Source organism: Poromitra crassiceps (assembly GCF_964638095.1).
Source record: "Poromitra crassiceps genome assembly, chromosome: 2".
Taxonomy (NCBI): domain Eukaryota; kingdom Metazoa; phylum Chordata; class Actinopteri; order Beryciformes; family Melamphaidae; genus Poromitra; species Poromitra crassiceps.
In genome coordinates, this window is record NC_139624.1 from 68016827 (window position 1) to 68033075 (window position 16249).

Genomic DNA, 16249 nt, shown 5'->3' on the forward strand with positions numbered 1-16249 from the left:
AACAAGTCATCTAAAAGCTAAGAGTGTCTTCTTAAAGTTAACACCTGTATAAGAGGCTACCGCCGCGTAGCGTGCTTAACGTTTTCCCCGGCTGGGGTAGCCAATATTAAGCTTGAGAGCTGACCAAGGTCTGCGCTCAAAAATTGTGAAAGCTAGTTTGCATACGTGCGATTAGCGTCAGTACTGTGTAGCACAGAACAATAGGCTAATTAGCAGGCTGCGTCCCCAGACAGGGTAACGCACCCAGTATTGTGGCAGATAGCTAGCGTGCACCTGTGCAGTTAGTGTCTGTGTGCTAAGTACTTTAGGCGCCAGCTACCTCCGTGTAGGGCGTGCACGTTTACTCCGGCTGGAGTAACGTTAAGCGAGAGTAGTAGCTAGAAGCCGTGCTCTCCAGTTAGCTAGATAGCTAGCTTGCTCCCGTGCAGCCAGCATCTAGCATTGTGTAGCACTCCAGCTATCTTACCGTTGCAGGCTACTGTTAGTTAGCTTACACGGTATAACCCCGTTAATTCCTGTTAGCAGAGAGAGGGGGGGACAGCCAGGTGCTGTTAGCTGTGAGGCTACGCTGGCCGGTTACGACCGGCACAATGAATGTGTGCACTGCCTAGGGCATGAGCACGCTGCACAGGCGTTGCTGGGACCTACATACTGCTTGTAGTGTAGCTATTACTGGCGTCGGCCCCGGAGGGGGCGCTCTGAGATATTAGCTGAGCGAATACGCTAGCTAGGTAAGCTCGCTCCACACGAGTGTGTTAGCCGCTTCTCTCAGTACTTACGCCATCTTAGCCAGCTTGCTTGTCTGCTAAGTGTTGCTTGCCGTCGTGCAAATAGCATCTACTAGATTGTAGATTGTAGAACTTCCTCTGAGGAGTTTCTTCTGAGATTGACTAGCTTCGCGGGCCGCTGGCTTTCAGCTTGCGGTCACGCTCGCTTCCCCGTGTTACTCAGGGTAGAGACTCGCTGCACCGGCTTGTGCGCAGGCTTGTGTTAGCGCACGCTTGTCTCTCAGTGCTTACGCTAGCTTAGCTAGTGGCTTGTTCACGCTTGTTCTCTCGGGTTAACAGGTTGTGGGTATTGTTGCCTTCCCTTCGGGCTGGGCTATTGCCGCTTACGTTACCATTGCACGCGCACGTTCGCTAGCCTCCGGGTTGCTTACTGTCTAGCCTGTGCTTCTTGCTACTTCGCTAGCTTGCTTAAAACGGTACTCCCGCTAACAGGGTGCGGCCTGCGGGAGCTTGGTATTTAGTGATTAGCTTCCTGCTTTCTCTTGTGCTACTTAGCAGGGAAAGTCAGCGAGGGGATGGGCCGTGTGTAAAACTACATTGGCCGAGTATGAACCGGCACGATAAGTGCGTGTTCTGCCTTGGGCAGGAGCACGCTGCACAGGAGCTTTGAACCCTCGGTCTTGCAGCTGCTGGGCTATCCTCAGGAGCGAGCCCTTCAAGGGAGCAGTTCGTGGGGCGATGCCCAGGGCCGCAGCTAAGCTCTTGAGAGCTGACCAAGGTCCGCTCTCAAAAAAAGTGTGAAAGCTAGCTTGCATACGTGCAGATAGCATTAGTACTGTTTAGCACAGAACGATAGTATTGTTGCAGATAGCTGGCATGCACCCGTGCAGTTAGTATCTGTGTGCTAAGTACATTGGGCGCGAGCTACCTCCGTGTAGAGCGCGCACGTTTACTCCGGCTGGAGTAACGTTAGAATGGTCTACAATAGACGTACCGCCCCTTGCTGGCGCTACGCGTCCAGCAGGGGTTTCAGCTCGCCAAGGTCTGGGCTCAGTGCCAGCCTTTGCCTTGTAGCTCTAAGGACAAGCCCACCGCCCTTGGTGCCCAGGGCCCGGGGTGGTTGGGAGCTCTCCATGGGTCGCATTCCCTTTGTTGGGGCGTCCCCTGCAAGCGCAGGGAGCCTGACAGGGGGCACAGCGCACCTTGGTCCACGGCCTGGCCTCGGTTGGCAGCGCTCAGGTCAAGCTCACCGGTTGGCTCACCAAGGCTGGGCTCAGTGCCAGCCTGCGGTTTGTAGCTTTAGGCCCACCGTCCTCGGTGCCCAAGGCCCGAGTTCGGTCGGGAGCTCCCCCAGGGTCTCATACATCAAGGCTCGCCTTTGTCCATGGCTACGGCCTGGCCTCGGCTAGAGGCTCCTAGGACAGCCCACCATCAATGGCGCAGAGGGCCCATTGCTGGTCGGGAGCTCTCCTGGGGACCGCACTGTCGGACAAGTCCACGTGCAGCCGGACTCGAAAGAGAACGTTACCTCCGCAGTCCCCCCAGCCTGCGAAAGTCGCACGGCGGGGGGGATACTTTGATACAACGCACCCACGGGGCACGTCAGTAGGCGGAGCTTGCGTAAGAAATTCCCCCACAGCATGCACAGCTTCTACGGAACTGACCATGCGGCAGGGGGGCGTAGCCTCTCATGTCCCGCCCCCCCATCAGGGTACCGGATCAAAAGGTCCCGGTGCCCAACAATATACTCATGACGGGTTCCGCTCCTTTGGCCACAAGAGACCATCTTTGTCCAACAGGCTCGATGCCTGGGAGCGTCTATGTTCCCCGTCCCCATTACGGCGCACCCTCCAGAAAGGGTACGCTCTACAGTTTGCCAGGCCCCCACCCACGTTCGACGGGACCCCCGATCCGGCCGTGGAGGGGGAGTCCAGGGACATACTCCACAAGGAGGTTATTCGCTCCTCGCCAAAGGGGCGATTCGCTCGGTTCCCAAGGCAGGGGCTCTATGCGTTTCCACCGATCCCCCTGATCCGTCAGGTGTTGGATAGGGTGAAGGAACAGCGCCTCCGGCTCGTTCTAGTGGCCCCGTTCTGGCCCAGGCAGTCATGGTTTGCGGACCTGGTCTCCCTGGCGCAAGGTCCGCCCTGGGCGTTGCCAGTACAGGCGGGTCTCCTATCCCAGGCGGAGGGGGAGGTGTTCCACCCCTCCCCAGGCAGGTTGAAGCTAGCAGTCTGGCTCCTGAACGGGACCAGTTGCTAGCCCAGGGCTTGCCCAATAATGTGGTATGTACTATTCAGAGTGCTAGGGCTGCTTCGACGCGCACTCAGTACACGTACAGGTGGCGGGTCTTTTCGCGTTGGTGCACAAGTAAGGGCGTGGATCCAGTGAACTGCAGTGTGCGACCAGTTCTCTGTTTCCTTCAGAGCCTGCTTGACGCGGGTCAGTCCCCGCAGTCGCTTAAGGTGTACGTGGCCACGATTTCTGCTTGCCACATGGGAATTGAAGGGAGCCCCGTGGGGGCGTGCCCTTTGGTCTCGCGCTTCATGAAGGGAGCGCGTAAACTGCGCCCGCCGCCGCGGTGCGTCTTTCCCAAATGGGACCTGGTTACGGTGCGGGTCATCAAACGGGTCATCCGTTTGAGCCCTTGGACTCCGCCGATTTCAAAGTTCTGTCTTTAAAGACCGCGCTGCTGCTGGCCTTGTCGTCAGGAAAGAGAGTTGGTGACCTGATTGCCCTCTCGGTGCAGCAGGCCTGTATGGTTTTTGGGAATGATGGGCGCAGGGTTACGTTGCGCCCTAACCCGGCTTACCAACCTAAGAATATTAATGCCAGCTTTAGGTCTATGGTCATAGACTTATCAGCATTCTGTCCCCCGCCGTTCAGTTCGGGTGAGGAGAGGCGCTTGCACACGCTGTGCCCCGTAAGGGTGCTCTCGGCCTATGTGGCCAAACAAAAGTTGGTCTGCTTTGGGCAGAAGGCCCAGGGTGGGCCCCTTTCCAAGGATCGCTTATCACACTGGATAGTGGAGGCGATCGCTTTGGCATACTCTGCCGTGGGTAAGATACCCCCGGAGGGTATGAAGGCGCATTCTACGCGGGGTGTTGCGACATCCTCTGCGTTGTTGCGTGGTGTTTCGGTGGAGGACATGTGCGCCGCGGCCTCATGGTCCTCTCATCACACGTTTGTTAGGTACTACAGTCTCGACGTGTCCGGTTCGCGGTTCGCGCACGCGGTACTGTCAGTGGCAAGAAACTAGTATCGTTACCGCTCTAAAATGTCATACGGTCAGGCATGAACGTTGCCATGCGGCCGTGGTTCACCGATGCATCTCAGGTCACCCTGTGGGGTGCTCCCGGCAGCAAGGGCGCTTGAATTTGGCACTAGAGTGAGAGCTTGAGTTCGAAACAAAGTAAAACGTTAGGGTTGTACTACAACCCGGGTTTTACTAGTGAGAACGAGAGCTCTCACTACCCAGCCTTGCTGCGTCGATCCGTCGCTGGTTGCGTCGGTTCTCAGCGGGCTGGAAGAGTGAGTGGCGTACCCGGGGTTGACGGGGCGTGACGTAGTCACGTGGAACCGCCACCTACTGGTGGGTGGTCGGTTTCAATAAAAAGGTAATTTTCGGAGCGAAAATGACAGTCTTCCATAGGGCTGCGTACGCAGCAGATAAGGCACTAGAGTGAGAGCTCTCGTTCTCACTCGTAAAACCCGGGTTGTAGTACAACCCTAACATTTTGCCCGCTACCATGGCCGTAGCCAGTATTTGAGGATTTGAGAAATACAGAGGCCATTTTAAAGTAAAATGCTTCAATCTGGTGCACTTTGAGAGCAAAATTAAATGGCTAGATCTATAAAGAACTACACACATCATCTTTACTGTGCTGTTGCTTTACAACGAAACAAAAAATAAAGTACAAACGTAAGTACAAACACTCACATCACAGCGTTCAAATTTTGCAATATGTGGAAGCAATTAAGCATTTTTCAATCAAAGGTGAAATAACACAGATACTGTATGATGGTTTATAGTGGGACTTCCATGCCTGCCCCATTCACTTCAATACAACTGCCCCCCAAAGCCCAATGCAAAATGTGAACGGTGTGGTGAGAGTGATGTCTCTTCCTTATACATCACACAGAAACCAAGCAAATTGTTGCATTTCTGATCAACTATGTCATATTATATCATGTTATTTATGAGGGCTTTAAAACATGAATGACAGATGAATAGATCTGGGGGCCGGGGCAATTTTTTTCCTTTTCTTTTTCATTTTTAGAAAATAGCTCAATGGTAGTTACGGCCATGCCGGCTATTGATACTGCTAGGGAGAGGGATAGAGAGAGGAAGTACTATTCAGCACAGAGCTTGGTTTCCAGCTGTCCATGTTTAGGCCAGGGTCCCCAGAGCACTCAGACCTCACACAGCCAGCCTCCACCACACAGCCAGCCCCCACCACACAGCCAGCCCCCACCACACAGCCAGCCCCCACCACAGCTGGACATAGCCTGGATTCCTACTGTCTGACTCAACATGGGAATAGAGTGTCACACGGATTTCTGGTGGCATGTGTTTGGATCTTTGCGTGTGTGTGTGCGTGTGTGTGTGTGTGTGTGTGTGTAACAGCGATTTCCTCGGTTGAAAAAAAAAAGATTAGCTAATCAGCGCCGAGGGGGACTAACGATTAGCCAATCAGCGCCGAGGGGGACTAATGATTAGCCAATCAGCATCAATAAACAGCGCAACAGGTGGGACTGATGCCTTTGTCAAGCTGTTTCCTGTTGTCGCTGAGGAGTAATAACAACAATGGCGGGTGCCACAGAAGAAATCGAGGCTGTTTGAAATCGAAAGGCGGGTGTTAGTCCACGAGCATGATCCAAACTAAGAAAGTATGCATTTTAGTAAAATATAAAGTTGTTGGTGTTATTGCTGTATTCCTGTAATGCATCACCTATGTATCGCAGGCCTAACTGCTTGTGTGTGGATGTGAATTTTTCACACTTGGTCCTATATGTCCATTTTAATGAAAAGGTGTCTGATCTCAGACCAATGTTACACTGGGAGCGTGTTCCCTCAGCCCTATGTTCCCTTACGGCGGGTTTACACATACGCCTAGAGCGACGCTTTAAGCAACGCTTTAAGCTACGCCTAGGCATATAGGCATTGCTTCATGCACGCTAGGCGCCTATTTGCGTTCACACAAGACGCCACACTGAAGCCCCGCTCTGCACTACGCTGATCACATGAGCAGTATGCCAGTGATGGATTCAGTCCTCCCCAATCAGTAACGACTTTGCGATCAGACGACACTCAGTGGCTGTGAAGTGGCACCGACTCATTTATGTAGTATGCGGAGCACAGTGATTCAACATAATATTTGAGTCTGGGGAGAGACTACTTGACACATAACAATGAACTCAGACTGGAAATGGGCGGGGCTACAACCAGGGACTAGCCAAAACCTAACCAATCATCTCTCCCCATGCCTAAACCTGACCAATCATCACTCCCCATGCCTAAACCTAACCAATCATCTCTCCCCATGCCTAAACCTAACCAATCATCACTCCTCATGCCTAAACCTTAACCAATCATCACCCCTTATGCCTAAACCTAACCAATCATCACTCCTCATGACCAAACCTAAACAATCATCTCTCCCCATGCCTAAACCTAACCAATCATCACTCATCATGCCTAAACCTAACCAATCATCACTCCTCATGCCTAAACCTAACCAATCATCTCTCCCCATACCTAAACCTAATCCAATCAGACGTGACAGGTCATGCCTTCGCCATCCTGGCAAAATACTTATCTAACTTATCTAACCCTAACCCTGATGCTGAGGGAACATAGGGCTGAGGGAACATAGGGCTGAGTGAACATAGAGCTGAGGGAACATAGAGCTGGTGGGAACATAGTGCTGAGGGAACATAGAGCTGAGGGAACATAGAGCTGAGGGAACATAGTGCTGAAGGAACATAGAGCTGAGGGAACATAGAGCTGAGGGAACATAGTGCTGAGGGAACATAGAGCTGAGGGAACATAGAGCTGAGGGAACATAGTGACTCAGGTCAGTCTTTTTCATGACTGTGTGAACAGTACAAGTCACATTGAAAGTGACTTTTTTAAAGACGACCTGGGCTACTTTCAAATGTGGAAAAACATCAGATTCAAATCTGATGTTTTGGAATGTGACTCCGGTGTAAACAGACATCTGGCCCATATCTGACTTAATGCTTCAATGTGACTTTTACATCATTCCAGAGCGACATTCGTCACTATTCTGCGCTGGCGGGAGGAGGGAGGACCAAGCAGGCAAATTGTGATTACAAACATGGAGGACAGTTGTGAGGGAGCTCAGTGGAGGCACAGTGAGGTTTTAGACCTTATAAGTATTAGCAAGAAGTAGCAGCTATTGCTCCACAGAAAGCCATTATTAAAATTTTGTCTCTCTTTCTCCTCTTCCTCGGTATCATCTGCTCCCATATCCGCTGGCTTCCACTGCACAATAACTTGTAAATTAAACCGTAAACAACAGATGAAACAACATCGTCAGCTAACGGCATGTTTACTGCTGTCTTCTTCCGGGTTTATGTAGAAAAGCAGTGTGCTGCGTGTGACGTTATTGTTGTTCTTCTGCACATGCGGGTCACTTCAGGGCTGTGACCTGTTCACACTGGAGTCTGATATGGGCCACTTTTAAAAAGTATGTGTGAACAGCCACACAAAAATCAGATGTGAGCAACAAATCAGATTCAAGCACTAAGGTTTGCTGTGTGAACGTAGCCATAGAGCGGAGGAAACATAGAGCTGAGGGAACATAGTGTTGAGGGAACATAGAGCTGAGGGAACATAGAGCTGAGGGAACATAGAGCTGAGAGAACATAGAGCTGAGGCAACATAGAGCTGAGGGAACATAGTGCTGAAGGAACATAGAGCTGAGGGAACATAGAGCTGAGGGAACATAGTGCTCAAGGAACATAGAGCTGAGGGAACATAGAGCTGAGGGAACATAGAGCTGAAGGAACATAGAGCTGATGGAACATAGAGCTGAGGGAACATAGAGCTGAGGGAACATAGAGCTGAGGGAACATAGTGCTGAGGGAACATAGCGCTGAGGGAACATAGTGCTGAGGGAACATAGCGCTGAGGGAACATAGTGCTGAGGGAACATAGAGCTGAGGGAACATAGTGCTGAGGGAACATAGCGCTGAGGGAACATAGAGCTGAGGGAACATAGGAATGAGGGAACTATGAGCTGAGGGAACATAGGAATGAGGCGAGGGAACATAGGGATGACCCCGTTACACTGCTAACCTGTTGGATAGAGGTCTCTCTCTGATCTGGATGGTGCTAACATGTTGGATAGAGGTCTCTCTGATCTGGATGGTGCTAACATGTTGGATAGAGGTCTCTCTGATCTGGATGGTGCTAACATGTTGGATAGAGGTCTCTCTCTGATCTGGATGGTGCTAATATGTTGGATAGAGGTCTCTCTGATCTGGATGGTGCTAACATGTTGTATAGAGGTCTCTCTCTGATCTGGATGGTGCTAACATGTTGGATAGAGGTCTCTCTCTGATCTGGATGGTGCTAACATGTTGTATAGAGGTCTCTCTCTGATCTGGATGGTGCTAACATGTTGGATAGAGGTCTCTGTGATCTGGATGGTGCTAACCTGTTGGATAGAGGTCTCTCTCTGATCTGGATGGTGCTAACATGTAGGATAGAGGTCTCGCTCTGATCTGGATGGTGCTAACATGTTGGATAGAGGTCTCTCTGATCTGGAAGGTGCTAACCTGTTGGATAGAGGTCTCTGATCTGGATGGTGCTAACATGTTGGATAGAGGTCTCTCTGATCTGGATGGTGCTAACATGTTGGATAGAGGTCTCTCTCTGATCTGGATGGTGCTAACATGTTGGATAGAGGTCTCTCTGATCTGGATGGTGCTAACATGTTGCAGAGGGCTCTCTCTTATCTGGATGGTGCTAACATGTTGGATAGAGGTCTCTCTGATCTGGATGGTGCTAACATGTTGTATAGAGGTCTCTCTCTGATCTGGATGGTGCTAACATGTTGGATAGAGGTCTCTCTCTGATCTGGATGGTGCTAACATGTTGTATAGAGGTCTCTCTCTGATCTGGATGGTGCTAAAGCTGTGTTCACACCGAGATATTTATTTTTCGCTCTGTCGCTTGATTCAACCCTTTGGAATCGCTCTGTCGCTCTGTTTAAATCGCTCATCAACAGGCACACGAAATGACGGACATGTGGGGGATATAACGTTACGCAATGTCATGCTGTTTGTCCACTACGAGCCACCGTCATTGTTTACAAGCTAAGCCTATCAGCGTGCTCCTAATGCGAGCTGCATACCGGTAGTACAGACTTCACTTCATGTCAGCTGTCAGCCTGTCAATGCAGTTTGTTGCCACACAATAAACCAGCGGTTTGTTCCAAGCCAGAGTGATCCTTGACTCGCTCTCACACGGCAGCCAATCAGTGTTGAACAGCGAGCGACTGATGCCAGCGTATTTTCGCTCGAGTTGGGATATTTCATCTTGAGCGACGAGCGTATTTTCTCCCTGTCGCTCTGTCTCTGCCGCTCGGACGCCCAGCGATTATTCTCCCAGGCGAATATACGCTCAATCGCTCGTTTGCATTGACTTTGTATGTAAACTAGACGCCAGCGACAAACTTTAATAGGTCGGTGTGAATGCACCTTAACATGTTGGATAGAGGTCTCTCTGATCTGGATGGTGCTAACATGTAGGATAGAGGTCTCTCTCTGATCTGGATGGTGCTAACATGTTGTATAGAGGTCTCTCTCTGATCTGGATGGTGCTAACATGTTGGATAGAGGTCTCTCTCTGATCTGGATGGTGCTAACATGTTGGATAGAGGTCTCTCTGATCTGGATGGTGCTAACATGTTGGATATAGGTCTCTCTGATCTGGATGGTGCTAACATGTTGGATAGAGGTCTCTGTGATCTGGATGGTGCTAACATGTTGGATAGAGGTCTCTCTCTGATCTGGATGGTGCTAACATGTTGGATAGAGGTCTCTCTGATCTGGATGGTGCTAACATGTTGGATATAGGTCTCTCTGATCTGGATGGTGCTAACATGTTAGATAGAGGTCTCTCTGATCTGGATGGTGCTAACCTGTTGGATAGAGGTATCTCTCTGATCTGGATGGTGCTAACATGTTGGATAGAGGTATCTCTGATCTGGATGGTGCTAACATGTTGGATAGAGGTCTCTCTGATCTGGATGGTGCTAACCTGTTGGATAGAGGTATCTCTCTGATCTGGATGGTGCTAACATGTTGGATAGAGGCCTCTCTGATCTGGATGGTGCTAACATGTTAGATGGAGGTCTCTCTGATCTGGATGGTGCTAACATGTTGGATAGAGGTTTCTCTGATCTGGATGGTGCTAACATGTTGGATAGAGGTCTCTCTGATCTGGATGGTGCTAACATGTTGGATAGAGGTCTCTCTGATCTGGATGGTGCTAACATGTTGGATAGAGGTCTCTCTGATCTGGATGGTGCTAACCTGTTGGATAGAGGTCTCTTTGATCTGGATGGTGCTAACATGTTGGATAGAGGTCTCTCTCTGATCTGGATGGTGCTAACATGTTGGATAGAGGTCTCTCTCTGATCTGGATGGTGCTAACATGTTGGATAGAGGTCTCTCTGATCTGGATGGTGCTAACATGTAGGATAGAGGTCTCTCTCTGATCTGGATGGTGCTAACATGTTGGATAGAGGTCTCTCTGATCTGGATGGTGCTAATATGTAGGATAGAGGTCTCTCTCTGATCTGGATGGTGCTAACATGTTGGATAGAGGTCTCTCTCTGATCTGGATGGTGCTAACATGTTGGATAGAGGTCTCTCTGATCTGGATGGTGCTAACATGTTGGATAGAGGTCTCTCTGATCTGGATAGTGCTAACATGTTGGATAGAGGTCTCTCTCTGATCTGGATGGTGCTAACCTGTTGGATATAGGTCTCTCTGATCTGGATGGTGCTAACATGTTGGATAGAGGTCTCTCTCTGATCTGGATGGTGCTAACATGTTGGATAGAGGTCTTTCTGATCTGGATGGTGCTAACATGTTGGATAGAGGTCTCTGATCTGGATGGTGCTAACCTGTTGGATAGAGGTCTCTCTCTGATCTGGATGGTGCTGAGCTCCTGCAGGCTGCCAGGCTGTACGCCTACAGACATGTTGGAGTTGGGGACCTTGAAGCTGGTCCTCTTCCTGCGGGAGCAGCAGGTCAGGCCGGGCGAGTTGGAGGACACGGAGGAGGAGCGAGACGCTTGCTTCACCATGCTCACCTCAAGGCAGCTGGCCTCGTACGTCTTCTCATCCACAAACTCATGATTCTTAGGGAGGGATGGACAGATAGAGAGACAGGAGACAGGGAGATCTCATTTATATTTGAGAACAACTTAACCCAGGAAAAACAGAAATATCACAATTAATTTGACAATGATATATTGAGGTTTAAAAATGCTCCCTTTAAGACAATAGGGTGAATAGGGTGAGAGTTTTTTTTTTTTACTAATAGATATTACCATGAAACTTCCCCAGTTGATTACTTGCATTAAGGTATTAATCTATTGCCTTAAAACAATTATTTATATTATATATTTATATTATATTATAACAAGTTTTCTGAAATGTTATGTTTAAATATGAGAATGAATATACGCTACTTTGCATACATTTTGTTTACAGAGGGACTTTTGTATATCTGTTTTCATTGCGGGAAAAACATTGTTGCCATGTTTTTAGGAATAAAATATATAAATTAGGCTATGAATGATATATGAACAAGCCCATGTGTAAAAACCTTCAGAAGATAGATAAAACTTGTCTATCTACTGTTGTTAGTGAAGTGGAGATTTCTGGTTCAGAGTATGAGAAAAAACTCACTTTGAGAAAATGGCCTTTAAAGATCACATTGTAAGAAATCGGCACCAGCCAATGAGATTTTGTGTTTAGCTTGGTTGGTTGCTGATACAAAGCATATGACCATATTTGGATCCAATAACATTGTGCAGAGGACAGAGAGCTTTACGATACCTCATATGATATGGGGCAGACTACATGCTGTGTTACTTAGAATGCTAACTTTTCATAAATTTAGGATAAATCTACAGATGCAACATAGACGTATAGTAAAATAAACATCTAAATGTGTATTTGGATGTTTTCCTTCCACTAGTCTGAAAGACTAGTTATGGAAGCAAAATAGCCCAAATCTCAAAATTGACCGGTGCATGAAAAAACGTTTTTTGCCTGCCGTGGATAGCAAATTATGTACATTCCAATGCTTTGCAGATTTCTCACAATTTGTGTGTGTGTGTGTGTGTGTGTGTGTGTGTGTGTGTGTGTGTGTGTGTGTGTGTGTGTGTGTGTATGTGTGTGTGTGTGTGTGTGTGTGTGTGTGTGTGTGTGTATCTTACTGTGGTCTTCTCCAGGCAGTGCAGAAGGTGGTGGTGGTGCAGCTCAAAGGTCGGGTTGTGCTTACACACCAGCGCCTGCCCTGCATCCTTGGAGGCCTTCGGGACACAAAAACAACATGGCCACACAGTGAGCCACCCAACAGGAGAGCCGTCCAGTACTCCACCCAAAACCACTGCACAATCCCAGAGCTAGAGATATGGACATGGCTAACATTCTCACCACCGTGTGGGAACACTCTGTTAGTCATAAAGAAGCTGTTAGAATGCTTAAATCTGTCAATTTGTTCAACCCCCTCCTGGCACAAATTTAAAAGTGTTAAAAAGTCACGGATCGCTCAATGGTTCAAACTCAGGCCACCGACCCATTGTATCAAGTTTATTATCAGTGTTTGAATTAATGCAGTGATCCTCAACCTTTTTCATATCAAGGACGCTTAACTTAGTCCACATGATATTTTGTCTCTCTGACCCAAATCTGACAATATTTTTTATTATCAGATATGATTTTGTCCAGAATTCCACAACTATCTGTATTGTAGGTAGAGAGATAACAGACTATCTGTATTGTAGGTAGAGAGATAACAGACTGTATTGTAGGTAGAGAGACAACAGACTATCTGTATTGTAGGTAGAGAGATAACAGACTGTATTGTAGGTAGAGAGATAACAGACTATCTGTATTGTAGGTAGAGAGATAACAGACTGTATTGTAGGTAGAGAGATAACAGTGAAACTACTGTATATGATCAAAACAGTCATTCTTCTACATTCTCTAATTGTGGTGGATTTCTTATAAATGAAATAATGCTAAAGTTAATGCTAAACAATTCATCAAGTTGTTGGGGATGCCCTGGAACACCCTCAAAGACCCCATGGTGGTCCCAACACCCCTGTTGAGAACCACTGGATTAATTTTGGTGTTTTTCTGTCTCTTTACTCTATGAGTTTTGACTCGAGCCTCATTTTATCCAAAAGAGCCACCGTACTCATGTTGCGCAGGGGGGCAGACTAAATGTGATGCAGGCGGATGGCCAGAAGGAGTGAAAAGCTCTCGGATCATGGGATTAAGAGCTTACATCCCCCATCACTTCTGCATCACATTGACTCCACCTCCCCGCATGTTGAGTCGCCGGCTGATTTGACATGCAACTCAGCCTGTCTCATTCCTCCATGGTGATGGAATCCATGACGCGTTCTGATGATGTCCAAAATGCACATGAGTCAAAACAAAACACGGAGAGAAGACGAAGGGGGGAAAAAGAGAAGAAGAGAGTAATCAGTAGAGAAGTGGACATGGAGTGTGGTTACAGTAGCCTGGTAAACCATCTGGAGCACGTGAACTTGCATTCTGTTTGTTCTGTGGATGTGTATGGCCTCCAGGCCGGCGCAGGTCTTTTCAGAAATGATCAAGCCCATGGGCCAATCAGGGACCTGCCTCGTACAGGTAGTTGACATCTGGCAAATCAGTAATGGCGACTCCCATGGCTCTGCGGCTCCCAAAGCTAACAAGCGGTAACGTTAATGTTCGTAGAGTTTCCACAGCCGTAAGTGCAGTTATTGCAGAAACAGACTCAACAACAACAACAGGAGTATGCAACAGCGGAGTTTCTCGATGAAAAATACATTTTCGCTGTTCCTCCTGAGTGGATTTGGATTTGACTGCATGATACACTGGATGCTGATTGGCTGAAGGACTGGATTTGGCGACACTGGTTGGCTGAAGTAGTTGTCTTCTCCGTGCCCACTGAAATGACTGTGGATGGCTTGGAGTCCAGATGGAACCGGCAGAATGAAACAGAATGTGAGTTCCCGTGATCCGGATGGTTGACCAGGCTAAGGTTGCAGACAGTGTTCTCGTTGCCTGTTGATGCGGTGGGAGACTCTTGCACCCCACCCAGTGGTGGAAGCAGGTCTCATGCGGTGGGCGAGTTAGTGGGGAGACTCCTGCAGTGGCATGTGCAGCCATGTGCAGTCTGCAGACTCCTACAGTGCAGTAGGCCATGTGCAGTCTGCAGACTCCTACAATGCCGTAGGCCATGTGCAGTCTGCAGACTACTACAATGCTGTAGGCCATGTGCAGTCTGCAGACTCCTACAATGCTGTAGGCCATGTGCAGTCTGCAGACTCCTACAATGCCATAGGCCATGTGCAGCCTGCAGACTCCTACAATGCCGAAGGTCATGTGCAGTCTGCAGACTCCTACAATGATGTAGGCCATGTGCAGTCTGCAGACTCTGGCAGTGCCGTAGACCATGTGCAGTCTGCAGACTCCTACAATGCTGTAGGCCATGTGCAGTCTGCAGGCCGTAGGCCATGTGCAGTCTGCAGACTCCTGTAGTGCCGTAGGCCATGTGCAGTCTGCAGACTCCTACAATGCCGTAGGCCATGTGCAGTCTGCAGACTCCTACAGTGCAGTAGGCCATGTGCAGTCTGCAGACTCCTACAATGCCGTAGGCCATGTGCAGTCTGCAGACTACTACAATGCTGTAGGCCATGTGCAGTCTGCAGACTCCTACAATGCTGTAGGCCATGTGCAGTCTGCAGACTCCTACAATGCCATAGGCCATGTGCAGCCTGCAGACTCCTACAATGCCGAAGGTCATGTGCAGTCTGCAGACTCCTACAATGATGTAGGCCATGTGCAGTCTGCAGACTCTGGCAGTGCCGTAGACCATGTGCAGTCTGCAGACTCCTACAATGCTGTAGGCCATGTGCAGTCTGCAGGCCGTAGGCCATGTGCAGTCTGCAGACTCCTGTAGTGCCGTAGGCCATGTGCAGTCTGCAGACTCCTACAATGCCGTAGGCCATGTGCAGTCTGCAGACTCCTGTAGTGCCGTAGGCCATGTGCAGTCTGCAGACTCCTGTAGTGCCGTAGGCCATGTGCAGTCTGCACACTCCTGTAGTGCCGTAGGCCATTTGCAGTCTGCAGACACCTGTAGTGTCGTAGGCCATGTGCAGCCTGCAGACTCCTGCAGTCTCGTAGGCCATGTGCAGCCTGCAGACTCCTGCAGTGTCGTAGGCCTGCAGTCAGTGTTGTGTGAGAGCAAGGCTGACAGAAAGAGGGCCAGAAGATAGAATGATAGAGGCAGAGAGAGAGGAATGAAAGTGAGTCATTGACATAAATGTAACATGCACACTAATATTCCACTATTATTCAGAAAATGGCAATATTCTGATTTTTATGTGGGTCATGTAAACAGCATATTCCTTTTGGATTTTCTGAATTAAGCCCTTTGACGAATTTAGCATTTCAAGACAAGGATATAATGCTGATATTATCCGGGTTTTAGGAGCATTCTTTGGATATGTGTACAGCGCATTCAGAATATGTGTCTCAATCAGGGTTTTTACTGCAGTTTGTGACTCATGGCTTCTTGCCTGTTTATGGTCAGTTACAGTATGTGCTTTGTAAACAGACCGACTAGTCTGTTTATGGTCAGTTACACTATGTGCTTTGTAAACAGACCGACTAGTCTGTTTATGGTCAGTTACACTATGTGCTTTGAAACAGTTACTGTTTATGGTCAGTTACAGTATGTGCTTTGAAACAGTTACTGTTTATGGTCAGTTACACTATGTGCTTTGAAACAGTTACTGTTTATGGTCAGTTACAGTATGTGCTTTGAAACAGTTACTGTTTATGGTCAGTTACACTATGTGCTTTGAAACAGTTACTATTTATGGTCAGTTACAGTATGTGCTTTGAAACAGTTACTGTTTATGGTCAGTTACACTATGTGCTTTGAAACAGGTAGTGTTTATGGTCAGTTACAGTATGTGCTTTGAAACAGTTACTGTTTATGGTCAGTTACACTATGTGCTTTGAAACAGTTACTGTTTATGGTCAGTTACAGTATGTGCTTTGAAACAGTTACTGTTTATGGTCAGTTACACTATGTGCTTTGAAACAGGTAGTGTTTATGGTCAGTTACACTATGTGCTTTGTAAACAGGTAGTGTTTATGGTCAGTTACACTATGTGTTTTGTAAACAGGTAGTGTTTATGGTCAGTTACACTATGTGCTTTGTAAAGAGG

At 48.4% G+C, this 16249-nt stretch overlaps 1 protein-coding gene across 1 annotated transcript in view; it reads right to left on the reverse strand.

Annotated features, from left to right (window-relative positions):
• kcnd2 (potassium voltage-gated channel, Shal-related subfamily, member 2) overlaps window positions 1-16249 on the reverse strand; it is a gene marked incomplete at both ends in the record, with an annotated part of 471845 nt that overhangs the window by 1417 nt on the left and 454179 nt on the right. The window contains 2 exons of the mRNA XM_083652037.1: window positions 10893-11128; window positions 12215-12310. Coding sequence (XP_083508163.1) covers window positions 10893-11128; window positions 12215-12310 — 332 coding nt within the window. The remainder of the gene's footprint in view (window positions 1-10892; window positions 11129-12214; window positions 12311-16249) is intronic.